This window comes from Ailuropoda melanoleuca, chromosome 16 (assembly GCF_002007445.2).
Source record: "Ailuropoda melanoleuca isolate Jingjing chromosome 16, ASM200744v2, whole genome shotgun sequence".
Classification (NCBI taxonomy): domain Eukaryota; kingdom Metazoa; phylum Chordata; class Mammalia; order Carnivora; family Ursidae; genus Ailuropoda; species Ailuropoda melanoleuca.
This window is the reverse complement of record NC_048233.1, coordinates 88,889,434-88,903,858: the sequence shown is the minus strand read 5'-3', so window position 1 is coordinate 88,903,858 and position 14,425 is coordinate 88,889,434. Positions and strand designations below refer to the sequence as shown.

The following is a 14,425-nucleotide window of genomic DNA, read 5'->3' as shown; positions in this document are numbered from 1 at the left end:
GGGGCCTGAGGCACAGGCCAGGACTCCACCTTCTTGAATCACCTTGTAAGCAGAGTCAAGAATGGCATGAAAAAATAAAAAATAAATACAAATATACAAATACAGAATGGCATGGGCCCGCTCAAGTGTTCCACCAAGACCGGGCAGGGCTGGATTTCTGCTTTAGAGCTCTCAGAATGCTGAGTGGTGGCAGAACAGACAGAGGAGTCCCAGAGGAAAGCAACGCTGAAGTCTTGCAGTCGGCTAGAGGAGAGTGAACGCCGGCCTGCATGAGCGGGGTGAGCAGAGAGTCTGGGGAGAGCCCCAGGAAGCGGCAAACCCTGGGACGTGGGGGCTACAAGGGAGTGGGTGGCGACCCACCTCTGAGCTGACGGGTTGGGTGTGGCATTTACTTTAACTGGGAGTTGAAGAGGCTTGGTGCTGGATGGGAAGCAGCAGGCAATGCCACGCATCCTAACTCCAAGGACTGGTGATGTGTGGGGTGAGGAGGGCACAGTGGAGCTCACACTCTGAGGCAAGGAGTGGGAGGACAGCACCACCATTTCCAGACACAGACACCCTGGGGGATACCACAAAACAGAAGAGGCTTCTCCAGCCTCTGATCCTCAGTCCAGAGCCCCTCCCTCGGGCAAATTTTACCTTGGGGTCCATGTCTTCCTCTGTGTATGAAGCCCCTGCTAAGGATTCACACCCAGGTTGTGTACCCATCAGAAAGAAAAGGAAACGCTGTTTAAAAATATAAATTTTATTAGGTAAAACTTAATTAGAAGGCTTCCTCATTGGCTCAGTTGCTTAAGCACCTGGCTGTTGATCTCAGCTCAAGTCAATGTTGGTGTTGTGAGATGGAGCCCAGGGTCAGGTTCTGCACTGGGCAGCGAGTTGGCTTAGGATCGCCTCTTGCTCTCCTTCTGCCCCTCCCCCTGCTCACACACACTCGCCCTAAGCTAAACTAAAGAAACCTTCAAAAAAACTATAAATACAGGAGCACCTGGGTGGCTCATTTGGTTGAGCACTGCCTTCGGCTTGGGTCCTGAGATCAAACTTCACATCAGGCTCCCTGCTCAACAGTCTGCTTCTCCCTCTGACCCTCCTCCCCAATTGTTCTCTTTCCCTCCCTCCCTCCTTCTCTCAAAAAAAAAAATAAATAAATATAAAGAAAACAATACAGAAAACAATGCAATAATATAACTGGAATCTATACTTCTGATAAATACAGCATAATATTAAAATATTAAGTTCTGCACCTAAAACTGACAATGTTAACTACACTTAAAAATAAAAACTTAAACATATACAACAGATGTTATAAAAGCCTTGGCTGCGGGTCACTGAGTTATGTAGTGATCTACTGATTTACGAGAACCTTAGTAACACACATGCCGTGTTCTAGGTCATGGGGACGTCCCAGATCTCTGAGATCTAAGACCTGACCACGTGAGAAAGCCAAAGTGCAGCCTCAGTGGCTAGGGAAAGGTGTGGAGAATGTGAGGGGAGCCAGCACAGTGCCCAAGCAGCTCAGGACTCCTGGATTCCACTTAGATCCCGCCCACCTCTGCCACCTTGGCCACAGACAGTCCCCACAATTAGTCTTGCCCTGGCAGGAACCACTCTCCCTGGCACATAGAACTGATCTCCCCATTACGCACTTTCTGCAGGACTGACTTAGAAAATATGCCCAACTATATCAGGAATTCAAGAAGTTTCCAGTAAGGTATAAATTGGGAAAGGAGGTCAGATCACATCCATCCAGGATCCCACTTAGAGGCCTAACCCCGAGCCAGATCGAATCTGTGAGGTGTCCCCACGTCTGCCCAGGATGCCTTCCGCAAGTAACCCGTTGATGATATTTTCCAGATGCATGTGCAGCTGCATCTTACGGAGGGCAGCGAACAGTTTAAAAACCGAGGCCTCCCGTCCCAGCTGCGTTCTCCACCTCAGGAGCATCTGGTGGGTGCTGCTCCGTCACGTTGTTGCGGTTTTCGCACTCGCAGTTCTCAATATCGATGTCCTCCAGGCCGACAAGCCTCATAAATGTCTTCCAGTCTTTGTCGGAAATCCATTTTTCAAATCCATAGTAGATCCCGCCTGAAGGAAGTAAAAACAAAGAGGAGGGCTGTTGACAGTTCTGGGAGGACCGCCTGTGGCACCTGTCATCACTGGTCCCCAGGGGTGCAGTCACAGGTGTCTCCAGCTTCCCCTGGGCCTGGGCACCGGCCAGCACACCACACCCAGGAGGTGGGAGGTCCAGTGCAACCCACGCTGATGTCCCAGAACTCGGGTCCCGGGGCGGGGAGACTGAGGTGGGGCCATGGCTCCTGCCCTGCCTGTGGCTCATTGCTCGAGTCTGGGAGAAGGAGCCAAGGATGCAGAAAAGTGGGGAGCTGCATGGGATCTGCAGTCCACTGCAGGTCACCTGCCCTTCCTCTGTCCCTTGACACCCAGAGAGAGGCTGTAAGACAGCTCAGGACTGAGAAGGCCCCCTGGTGTTGGCTGGGGACCATGGTCAGGATCTGAGACCTGGGGCAAGTTTTGTAACCTCTCGGGGTTTCAGAATGCCATGTTCTTAAACCTGTCCAGCGGGGTGGTCTTGCAGAGCTGGGAGCGAAGGTGAGATACCAAGAAGCACCTGTCACGTAGCAGGTCTCAAGAATCCTCCAAGAACGCCAGCAAGACACAGCGTCCTAGCCAAGAGGGGGCCTACCCATCGAGGGTTGTAACAAGTATTCCTACCCCAATTATTTCTCCTTAAAGACACAAACGCACCCTCCAATCAAAGCGGTACTCCAGGTCTGTGAACCCCACAAAACTCAATGCTGTTCCCCTACTGTCACCCTTGACTGCGAGAAAGTGCACGTCGGGTGGACAGACGGCCCCGCGGCCTTGCGCAGGCAGGCGTCCCCTCTCAGAACCAAGGACACCAGGACTTGGCACTCAGGCCAACGAGACGAAGCCCTAACGGTCCCTACAAACGACTGATTCAGATTCCGTACCTTCATTGGACGAATCTTTCACGAAATACTCAGTTTCATACTCCTGTGGAGAGAAGAAAACAGCGTTGCAGGAGAAGGAAGAACCGTGTGGCGGAAACAGAACCACAACCTCAACCTCTGAGGCGGCAGCAGGGTGGGGGCAGGGGAGGCCCCGTGCGGGGGAGAAGGCCTTCAGGGAGTCCACCATGGGTGGCCGAGAGCTCACAGCCCACCTGTGTCCCCCGGGTCATGCTCCCCCAGGACACGCCCGGGACGTGGAGGCAGCACAGGAGCCCCTGCTCGGGTGGGCGGGCAGGTGCCCGCTGAACTGTGTCACCTGGGGTAACCCGCTCTCCTCCAGGTCCTACGAACGGAGAGCACACCTGTCCGCACAGATACACCGAGAAACGTTAGACGGGCATGAGGACGGTCTCCTAGCGGAGGCCAATGCCAGTGCGGGTGCGAACGGCCCGTGAGCAGCAGCTCCAACACCCGCTTGCCCCCTGCATAACATCACGGTTCCCTGTCAGCGTCAGGCCGCATGCTGCGAGCACAAGGCCCAAGCCTCCAGACCCAAGCTCGGCCTCGCGTCCGCACCCGCACGTGCCTCCCCATGCTGGGCAGGGGCTGTGCGGCTGTAAGAACGGAGGTGCTCTCGTGGCACAGGCCGACAGGGACACTGCGGGCCTCCCGCTGAGATGGCAAGGGTCTTAACTTCTGTACGGACTCGACTCCTAGGCGGCAGGGAAGCTAAAGAAAGTCGGGGGCTCTCCGTGCAGTGATGCCTACGGGCACTCGGTCCAGGAACCCAGTCTCCAAAGGAGAGTTTGCAACCTCCACGCCCACACCAGGGGACCACGGGGGCCACGACGTGTACCACAGGAGCCCCCATCTCTTCCATGGGACCCTGTCCCTCAAATCCTCCCCCGTGCACTGCCTTTAGGATTCAGACACGGGGCCTTGTCATTCCCCAAACCCTGACTCTGTCCCTCTGACGCACACGCTCTCCCCTTGTCCCGAAGAGACCTACTCCCCAGACCATGCAGCAGGAGTCGGCTCTCGTCAAACCCTATTCAGGGGTCACACGCACGACAGCCCCTGCTGTCCCACCACAGAGGATGGGGACCGTGGCTCCCCCCAGAATGAGCCCGACCCGCACGGCCCATCCAGGGCGGTGCGTGCGCCCGCTATTCCCCCGACGCCCCTGCTACGCAGAGGCCACGGCTGGCACACGGAGGTGCTGGCCGAGGTCGGACACGCCGATGTCAGACCGCCACACACTTGGGAGGCTGTGGTGTCCGGCCTCCTCGGTCCCACTGCATTGCAGCCACGGGACCTGGACAAGGATGCTCTCTGGGCCTCTGTGCCCACCTCGGTGTCACAGACCGTTTGGACAGCAGGTGCGCTGTGGCTCCTATGTGCAGAATTGTAACCCCGGACACTGAAGTCCCCACCTCTGCACGTGACTACAGCTGGAAACAGGGCCTTGGTGGACAAAGAGTTAGGACGAGGTCATGAGGGTCAGCCTCACTCCATCGGGACTGGCGTCCTCAGGAAAAGGGGAAATCAGGACCTGGACTCCCACACAGAGAGACGTCCCGTGAGGACGGACACGGAGGCCGGGGTGATGCTTCCACACACCACGGAGCCCCGAAGACGGCCAGACGCCAGGAGCAGCCGAGGGAGAGGCGTGGCCGCGATGGCCCTCACAGCCTCAGCAGAAGCCCAGCCGACACCTTGTCCCTGGACCTGCAGCCTCCAGGACACGGAGACAGCACACAGCCCGCTGTGGAAGCCGCCCTGGGACACACGTACAGGACTTGTGCAAAGGCACGCCCGTCCGCACCGAACACGGCGTCTGCACACAGCAGGTGCTCAATAGGCTAGAAGCTGCCGTTCCCCGCGCCCACCCAGACGGGTCACGTACCTGCTCCAGGGCCCTGAGGGACGGGGACGCTGCGGGCTGGTCCTGCGGCCCAGGGGCAGCCGGAGCCACAACGCACAGCGCCTGCTCTGGGGATGCAGGGCTCCCCCCGACCACCGTCTGCTGCAGCGAGGCGCCCTCCTCCAGCTCCTCTGAGGGGGCCTGCTGGGGCCCAGCCTCGGCCTGCAAGGCGGCGCTCTCCTCCTCCGGCTGGCGACATGACGAGGACGTTTCTAAGTCAGGAGCTGGCCCGTCCCTCTCAGGATTCGAGGGCAGCAGCGACTCACTGTGCTGATGGCAAATCTGTGGTAAAGGACAAGGTCGTGTCTCTCGGGCACGAAGCCCGCGTACCCCCGAGCCACTGCTTGGGGGAAACACCCGTGCCTCATGGGGAGACAGAAAATGGGAAATTCTGGAGAACAGCGCATGGGGTGAGCTCCCCGCTCTGCCACCAACTCCTGGGGGGGAGTCCCAAGACCCCCAACCCAAGCCTGTGGGGGGCTGAAAGTGGCCCCCCAAAGACACAGGCAGACCTCGTTCTACCGCTTCCGCACAAGTGGAGGGTCTGTGGCGACCCTACCTTGAGCGGGCCGGGGGCGCCATCTTCCCCACGACATCTGCTCGCTTCTGTGTCCAGGTCACGTTCTGGGATTACCTGCCCAGTGTGTAACTGATTCGTGAGGCCTGTATTTGTGCGGTGACCTGTGCAACTTGCTGGGACCTCAGATGACGGGGAGCGCCCATTAGCAATAAAGTGTCCCTCTTGCCAAGTAGAGCCCACGCCCAGCACGGAGCCCAACCTGGGGCTTGATCTCACGACCCCGAGATCAGACCTGAGCGGAGATCCAGAGTCAGACTGCCCAGGAGCCCCAGCAGTAAAGCATCTTTTAAGTGGGGTGTCAGACAGACGCTACTGCACTTAACAGTCTACACTGTGGCGGGAGCGCTTCTGGACACCCCCCCGGGACGGGAACGATCCATCTGACTGGCTCCCTGGCACCACGTGCCTTAAGGCCGTGGTCGGGGACCCAACCGCAGCACCCCTGCGCTGTGCCCCGCTCCGCGCCCTGAGCTCCGTGCCCGCTAGCAGGGCCTGACCGCGGGAGCTCACGCTGCACCACCGTGAGCCCGCGCCAGTGGGGAGCGTCCTCCGGGAGGCCGACGCGGAGACACAGACACTCAGGAAGGGCCCTCCCCAGAGCCTCTGAAAGAGCCACCCCGCCAGGCCGATGCCAGGCTCCGGCCTGCAGATCTGGGGGCTACGGGCTGCACTGCTCCACGCTCCCCAGCACGCCCTGCCCTGCTTCTGCAGCCCGGGACGCTCACGCGGAGCCCTCTGCCCCGCTGTGCCTCGCTTTCCACTCTGGCCCCGACCGGCAGAACATAAGCCTTCTTCCAGCACGTTCTAGGGCTCCAGTAAGGCGGGCGCACACGGGGCTGAAGCGCAGGGTCTCCCGCGCACCCACCCCCGGGATGTCTTCTGGGACTCGGCTGCCGCACCGGCCCGGCACACCCGTTAGGGAAACCGCACGGCAATACTTACATTGCTGCCTGGTCCTTCTGCCCGTCCTGAAGACCAACAAGAAGAGAAAGGAACAGAACCGGTGTCAGTGGGGACAATGACTTCTGTGAGGCAAGAAACTGCTGTGAACATATGATAAAGCCACCTTACCTTTCCAGAAGCTGACCAGCCAGTGGTGAGGCCACACACCTGCGAGGAGCACAACAGGTGAGCACAGGAGGTAAGGACAGGAGGGAGCACAGGAGGTGAGCACAGGGGCTGAGCTGCCTCGGTGCTCTGCCCACACCCAGTAGCCCTGCCTCCCTCCGGGCGCCCCCACGATGACACAGTGCCAGTCTCTCCTGCCCCTTGGCCTCCAGCACCCCGGACACGGTGTCTCCAGCCAGCTGACCAGAGATGTGGGTCTTAAGACCTATGAGTCCGGAGCAGGCGGCAGAGCCCCGAGCTCAGACAGGAGACCGAGACGATGAACACAGCTGTGTTTTAACCTCAAAAGCCCCATCGGGGCCCCCCCAACCCCAGACCTCCCCACCAGATCTCCTGAGGCGGTTGCTACGCTGCCTTCCCCACGACGGACCTGATGTTAATTTCCTTTTCCTTTTACAGCAGTAAACGATGAGGAAAAGAACGGCGACGGCGATGACGACGGCGACAGTGTAGCCGATCACATACTGGGATTTCTCGTTTCCTGGAAGGAGACATAACAGAGAACGGTGGGACAGGGTCAGGCACGCTCTTCTCACTCAAGTGACGGGCGACAGAAAATCCCCGCTCCGGGAGGGATGGCAGCACGGCGGCCACTCCGGGTCCCAAGCCCCGTCTCCCGCTGGTCATCATCGTGAACGACCCTAGTGGAAGGCAGCAGAGGCTCAGGCTTCCTGTGTCGCAGACGAGGACCCCGGACTGAGAGGACGTGGGATTCTGCTCAGGTGGCAGGAAGCAGCAGGAGGTCCGCACGGCCAGGACAGCGGCTGGAGGGCCTGGTTTCCCAGGACGGGGCCTGGGATTTGCACCTGCAGCAGCAGCAGGCAGAGGATGGCCACTCCCGACTGCAGCAGGGCCCACCCATGGGGGCCCGAGGGACCGGGCAGGTCCACCCGGGGGGACATCTGCTATAACCACTCGGACATCTGGTCGCACCGTGGTGACATCACGGCAGCGACAGCACACGGACACACGGACCACGGACGCAGGAGGCAGGGCAGGCCCATTAGAGCCTGGATGGTCAGCGCCCCGATGTCATGGCGTCGGCAGCCGGGGCCGGGGGGACGGACCATGGGGCAAATCGTTCACGTGATACCACTGTCTGACGCTCATGCTCAGGTGAGGCCCTTCCTAATGGGTTTTTCTACCTCTGCTGTTCCAATATCCTTTACAAGTGCAAGCGACACGACTCAAAATCTGGTGTGGAAATCAACAAGCCGACACTGCAGGGTAAAAGGACCCCCAACGTCCCAGAGCAGCCGGAGGGTCTGGGGGAAGTGCGAGAGGAGCCTGTGCCTCAGACGTCAGGGCCTGCTGGAAAGGTGGACGCGGCCCAAGACGGGACAGGATGACAGCCTCACACAGAGATGCTCGCTTTCCAACCAAGGGACACTGGCTGCAGCTGGAAGGGACTGTCTTTGCAAAACACAATCCTGGGTCACGTGTATGTGCAGACGGGAGAGACACCGCGAGCCCTGAGCTCCTACCCCACACCTGGCCGGGTTCACTGTAGAACAAAATCCAAAAGGTAAAACCATACAGAATCCCTCGAGGTGAGCAAAGATTTCTCACACAGGACACACGAGCAGCAACCGCACGGGACGCAGCGGTAAAGGGACCCCATGAAAACGAAGGGTGTGTCCTCCAACACCCGAGCGTCAGTCCAACCGCACGGGACACAGCGGTAAAGGGACCCCATGAAAATGAAGGGTGTGTCCTCCAACAACCCAGAGTGTCAGTCCAACTGCACCGGACGCAGCGGTAAAGGGACCCCATGAAAACGAAGGGTGTGTCCTCCAACACCCCTGAGCGACAGTTAGGAAGGCCGCCCCCCCGAGGAGGAGACACTCGCAACACAAACGGACTGTACCCGAATTCTGTAAGTCACCACCACCCTCTATGCACACAGCCGACCCCTCAGGACAACGCAGGTTTCGACTGCGAGGGTCCACGTACGTGCGGAGTTTTCCCATAAATTCAGTATGGTACCATCACCGCATCTGCACCTCCTTACGATCCCTCAATACCATTTTCTCTATATTTCGTGTTGCTGTAAAAATACAGTATATGTGACACAGGTCACATACAACAAAGGGGTTGATCAACCGTCCGTGTGGCCACGGAGGCTTCACTCACCAGGAGCCTGCTAGTCGTTCAACTCTTGGGGGAATCAAAGGCTCCCTGTCGATTTTAGACCATGCAGAGAATTGGCGCCCCTCGTACCACATTGTTCAGGGGTCCGCTCTAACTATCAAATCTGAGAAAGAAACCCGCCTACGAGTCAGCTTACAAGCAGGCATGCGTCTCGCAGGGACACTTGGCACAAGAGGCCCAAAGCCTTGGGCCTCACTTCCACTCCGGGCTTGCGCCCACCTCAAAGCCTTGGGACTCAGCAGAGACCCCCTCAAGGCACAGACCCGGCCTGGCCTTGGGGATCCCGTGAAAGGAGGGACGGAAGAGGTGCTCACTCACCGGGAGAAAACCGCAGGCCTCACGGAAGCCACCCACTCCACCCACCACCTGCTCCGCGGGGCGCTGGACACCAGGCAGGACACCAGCAGGGAGATGCCCCGTAGGCCACGCAGCCCGGCACGCGCCAAGGACGGGAGCCTCAGCGTGTCACCAAGGATTCAGAGGTCTGTGAACCGTGGCCCATGGGCCAAATCCAGCCCCCTGCCTATTCCTGCAAGTCTTACGGGCACCCAGGCCTGCAAAGCCTCAATGCCTCACCTTCACGGGAAAGGTCTGTGGACCTGGATGGAAGACAGGGCATCCGTCTCTTACCTGGGGCCTCTGGACCAGGCTCTGTGTAGCAGACTGTATCACTTGTGGCATTGCAGGGCCGAAGGGTAGCGCCGGAACATCTGGAAGACGGAGGAAACCCGGAGTATTATCCCCCCCTGCCTGGATGCAGCCCCAAACATTCCTCTCACCACCCGCAGATCAGGGGTTAGGAGGCCCCAGCTCCCACGATGGCCCACCAGCCTTCAGGCCGTCACTGCCTGGCATCTCCCCAGCTGTCTGGCCCAAAGTGGCTCATTGAAGAGTAAAGCTCTGTCCCAGGCTCTGTGACACAAGGGGAGGGCGGGTGGGGGGACGCCTCCCTGTTTCTGGGTAGCGCTGTATGTGGCTGTGAGGACTGGCCTGCGGTAGCTGCACCTCGATCTCCATCGAGAAAGAAGTTACCCAAAGGTCAAGCGCATGGAAAAGGGGACATGCAAGCGAATGCAGAGTAGCCAGAGCCTTGATCGAACTGGACCTGAAAGCAGTCCCTACTTTGCACCTGCAGCTACAGGAAGCTACCGTTCAGCACCGTCTGAGTCCTATCAGTTTACAACGTGCCTCACAAACGTGAGCTATTTCTTCCACGTGGCTCTGCCACCGTCAGCGTCCCCAGAAGTCCTCCAAAAATCCGTGCCCACCCGGAACCTCAGAACGGTGTGTGCAGAGATGCTCCCATGACGGATGAGCTCACACCAGACTACGGTGGGCCTTCACCCGTGACCGCTGTCCTTACAGGAGGGAAGTGTGTATGAGACAGAGAGGAGGCCACGGGAAGACAGAGAGACACACACATGCGAAGATGACCTCGAAAAGACAGAAGCAGACATGGAGGATAAGCCAAGGAGCCCCGAGGAGTGCCGGCAACATCAGAGGCTGGAAGAGGCGAGGCAGGGTCCTCCCCTAGAGTCTGCGGAGGGAGCACGGCCCCGCTGACACCTGGATCCAGACTGCCGGTCTCCAGAACTGTGAGAGAACACACCTCTGTTGGTTTTTCACACTGCCCCGTTGTGGCCCTGTCACGGCAGCCACAGGGGGCTCACGATGCTGTGGTCGTGCCGCTCTGCTGCCGTTCCACCTGCCTCGGAATCGCTTCCCCCAGAACCTTCCCTGGCTAGCCTCCTCCCCTACCTGGGCCTCTGCTCCGGAGACGGACCCCTCCCACGCCCTCTGACCCTCTGGGACTCATCGCTGCCCGTGTGTTTGGACCATCTCCACCACTGCTGGGGGCTTAGGGTCTGGTACTGTGAATACAGGGGGGGGCCCACACCCATGCCCCCAGCACCTTTGACACCGGTAGCAACTCTCTGTGCAGTCTGAGTCTCCACAGTAGAAGCTCCCGGTCTTGCACTGACATTTCTGGTTGCTGGTCCGCGTGCACGCAGCCACCATCTCCTGGTCTGAAAGGGGAGGGCTGAGGGTCAGCGCCGGGGGACAGGACCGTCCCCGCCATACCGGACTGCGCCAAGCGCCTTGCTAGAGGGCATGGAACCTGTCCTCCCCCTCCACGGCCTCCTAAACAGGGGCAGAGAGGAGCCAATAGCCAGACCTCACACCTGAATTCTGGTGAGGGCCCAGGGCCACCTGTTAAGAAACCACCCCCTTGGTCCCGTTCACCTTGTTTGCCCCACAGAGAAGAGCACAGCATCGCCAGGGATGCCGTGTAAAACCTCAGAGACAGAAGGGCAGACAGAGGGACCCCTCCTCATGCCAGCAATATCCACCATGGCCGTGCTGATGACCACCCCCAGAGCCCTTCCTCCGGGCTCGAGACCAGCAACAACACTCCAGATACAGAGGATAGCAAGAGAGGACCACACGCCCCTCTGGGGACCACGTCCCACCCACAGCCCGGGTTCAGCACTCCACAGCCCGTCACTACTTTCTCGCCATCCTGAGACCGGACGTGTTGGGCAAGACAGCACTCGGGCCGGATCACACTGCGCACCCCACACTGGGCCGGGTCCCACAGAGTGAGTGCTCCTCCGGGGACCCAACTCTCCATCAGTGGACCTTGGGGTTGCTGCTGGCTGTACGTTACTGCAGACCCTCCCCCAGCTCTCAGCACACACGGGCAATCCTGACCACGTCGGGATCAGGACGCGGGGAGGGCGGGCACAGGTTTTGGCCCATCTTCAACTGCGCCAACTCTGCCAAGACTGTTTCCAGAGCGGACGCACTCCTACGTGTGCCTGGGGGTGAGTCCTCGCTCTCCTCGGCCCCCACGCCAGAACGCTGTCCGTCTGCTAGGACAGTATGTCTGTCCACCTACTCCAAGCTTTCTCCACGTTTACTGGCTGTGTCTGTCCCTCCACTTAAATCAAGTGTGTTTTCACACTCCTTATTGATTTGCTGGTTCTGGATGTGAACGTGGGAGAGTTGTATCATAAGCACGTTCTCTCACTTCATGGCTTAATTCCCAAGCTTGGGTGTCTTAGGATGAACAGAAGTCGCAATCACGTGCACCCACCTCATTCGTAGGGTTCATGACTTTTAAGACTCCCGTAAGACGTTTTTCCGCTGCCTCGAGGGCATGAACACTCTTTACGTTTTGCTCTTATAGCCTGACTTTTCGCATGCGGCCTGGGGTGCATCTGGGAATGGACTTGTGTGCACGGCAGGAGCTTCCAGCCTGCGTCCTGCACAGGCACAGGCTCTATCGGCGGCCGGCAGTCTGTGCTGGAGACGCCGCCCTTGCTCCTGTGGAGGGCTCAGTCACTGGGCCACACGTGACCTTTGACGTCCATGGGGCTGTCCACTCTGTTCCACTGGCCCAGCCGTCCACCCACACTTAAACACCACGCCGTCCGTCTGTCTCTCTGCATTGGCTCATTACGCTGGGGAGAGATGGTGCGTTCTTTCCTTCCCCGAGCTTTTGGACAACTGTCAGCTCATCCGATTTCATGAAAATCCTGTCGCGACTACTTTTTATTTTAAACAAAAACTGTGTATTTAAACTATACAGCACGATGAGTTGGTATTCCTGTTGGGATTTTTCCTGGGAATGCACTCAATCTACGAATCCTTTCACGGAGAACTGACAGCCGCAAACCATAGCGCCTTCTCACATATAATCTTGTATTTCTCTGCATATGCAGATTGTCTTAAATGTTGTATGTTCACATAAACATTTTATACACCCTTTGCTACATTCACCTCAAAGTATCTTAGTTTTTCTTTGCTAATAGAAATGGTAATTTTAAAAACAATTACATCTTTCAAACCCTTTGTGGCCCACACACAGAAACAGGGACAAACTTCTGTATATCATTCTTGCACAGAGCGTCCCTACAATCCTGACTCTGGGTAGGCTGGCTCTTTAACCACAGGCGCACATCATCATGGTATGAACGCCTCGTGACTGGCACTCTAGCAGCTCTGTCCTCGTGCATAACTCCTTTTGGGGCAATGCCGAAAGCCGAGGCGAAGGGGGCTATGTGTTCAAATCCGAGGATCCCACTGCGCCGGACTGTAGCTCACTTACCCTCCCGACACTTAGCGCACAGTTGGCAGTTTGTCTCCCCGTTTGGGTACGTGAGGAAGCTTCCGGGTTCGCACGGGCTACATATCGGCACGCCATGGTTTACACCGCAGTGTCTGCTGACATGAAAGCCTGTGAAGGGGGGGACACAGAGGTGAGGTGGGGGCCCAGAACAGACCTGTCCCCACCCCGGAGGCTTCTACTTGGAGACCAGCCCTCTCTACCATCTTCCTGGAATGTTCGGGGCTGACGCTTGGCCACACGTGACCCAGGACCTGGGGACGTGGTGCCCGCGGCATTCAACCACTCTTGGAACGCACGTCAGCAGAGGGTTTTGAGCACACACACGGGAGCCCCCCGAGAGCCTGACAACGTCTGCGTGTTCACCCCAGCTCCCGGGGTGGGCTGGCCAGCTTCCGGTTCATCTACAGGGTACACTGGAGGTCCAGGGACAGAGGTCTCTACCAGTCCCAGAGGAGCCCCCCAGGGCTAGGCTTGCCTCGTGCAAACGCTGTATCTGAGCCGATCACACCTTGCTGCGAGGAACCTATCTCAACCCACATTTTGCACACAGGCTGAGTTCACAAGGTTTCCAGCTGAAGCACCTAATTCCTGCCCACGTGAGCTGCGTGCGTGTGTGGGTGCGCATGTGCACAGGTGAGGACGCACACACGCGTGCTGTATATACAGGTGTGAGGGGAGCGTGTGGGGCGAGTGGTCCAGGTGTGGACGTTTGATGCCCGGAACGGGAGCCCTGCAGTGGAGGAGAGTGGGCGGGGGGGGGGACACGTGTGCTGATGGGTAGCGGTATGGGGTTGGCCCCCACACAGAGGATATCCGCGAAGAACTCTGAGAGTGTGGGCACACCTGTCTGAGTGTAGAGGAGGTGAGGTGATGTGGGCGGTGGGCACAGCAGGCACTTGAGGCTGCGGCCCCCGCCTGCCCTGCGGGGCTCACTCAGAGCATCGTCACGCAGGGGAACAAGGCTTCGTGGACGTGATGTGCCTGAGGACAGTGGTCATCCCCGCCCCGCTAGGCACCTCCTTCCTCGGTCACCCCAGCGGGAGGGCAGCTAGGAGTTATCGGGCCTGGCCGTGCACCACCACGTTGTCCTCCATCCTCCTGAAGGCACCGCCCCCAACAAAACAAGCCCACGGCCCTGTTCCCACGAGAGTGCCCCACAGTGGGGGCCCAGCGGGGGTGGCTGGCTGCCAAGGAGAGGTCCACCCACCTGAGCCGGCGGGGGTCTCCCCACCCAGCCTCCAGCGCCAGCCTCCAGCTCTGCTCCAAGGGCCCACAGCCTCCCTTCGCCAGCTGAGGAGGGCCGGCCCGCAAGGCTCTAGAAGACACCCTGAGACTCACCGGCCGGGCACTTCCTGCAGCACAGGCCGAGACCGTCAGGCTTGTACTCATCCGGGCCGCAGTTGGGCTCACCACCCGACAGGGGCACCTTCGAGCAGAAAAGGAGATGGGGTCGTCAAGAGAAGCCTGCTGCACACGTAGCCGCACACGGCCTCTAGCTGGACGCGGGTCGGCCGATAGGC

The 14,425-nt window shown here is 58.9% G+C and overlaps 1 protein-coding gene across 1 annotated transcript in view; it reads right to left on the bottom strand.

The window, feature by feature from the left end:
- Positions 1-1,175: 1,175 nt before the first annotated feature.
- The window catches only part of LOC105235183 (tumor necrosis factor receptor superfamily member 10A-like), a 24,439-nt gene continuing 11,189 nt past the window's right edge, over positions 1,176-14,425 (bottom strand). The window contains exons 2-11 of the mRNA XM_034646232.1: positions 14,244-14,331; positions 12,885-13,013; positions 10,686-10,800; positions 9,404-9,483; positions 6,993-7,103; positions 6,566-6,604; positions 6,437-6,462; positions 4,897-5,196; positions 2,991-3,033; positions 1,176-2,085 (exon numbers count right to left, since the gene is read on the bottom strand). Coding sequence (XP_034502123.1) covers positions 1,895-2,085; positions 2,991-3,033; positions 4,897-5,196; positions 6,437-6,462; positions 6,566-6,604; positions 6,993-7,103; positions 9,404-9,483; positions 10,686-10,800; positions 12,885-13,013; positions 14,244-14,331 — 1,122 coding nt within the window. The 3' untranslated portion in view covers positions 1,176-1,894. The remainder of the gene's footprint in view (positions 2,086-2,990; positions 3,034-4,896; positions 5,197-6,436; positions 6,463-6,565; positions 6,605-6,992; positions 7,104-9,403; positions 9,484-10,685; positions 10,801-12,884; positions 13,014-14,243; positions 14,332-14,425) is intronic.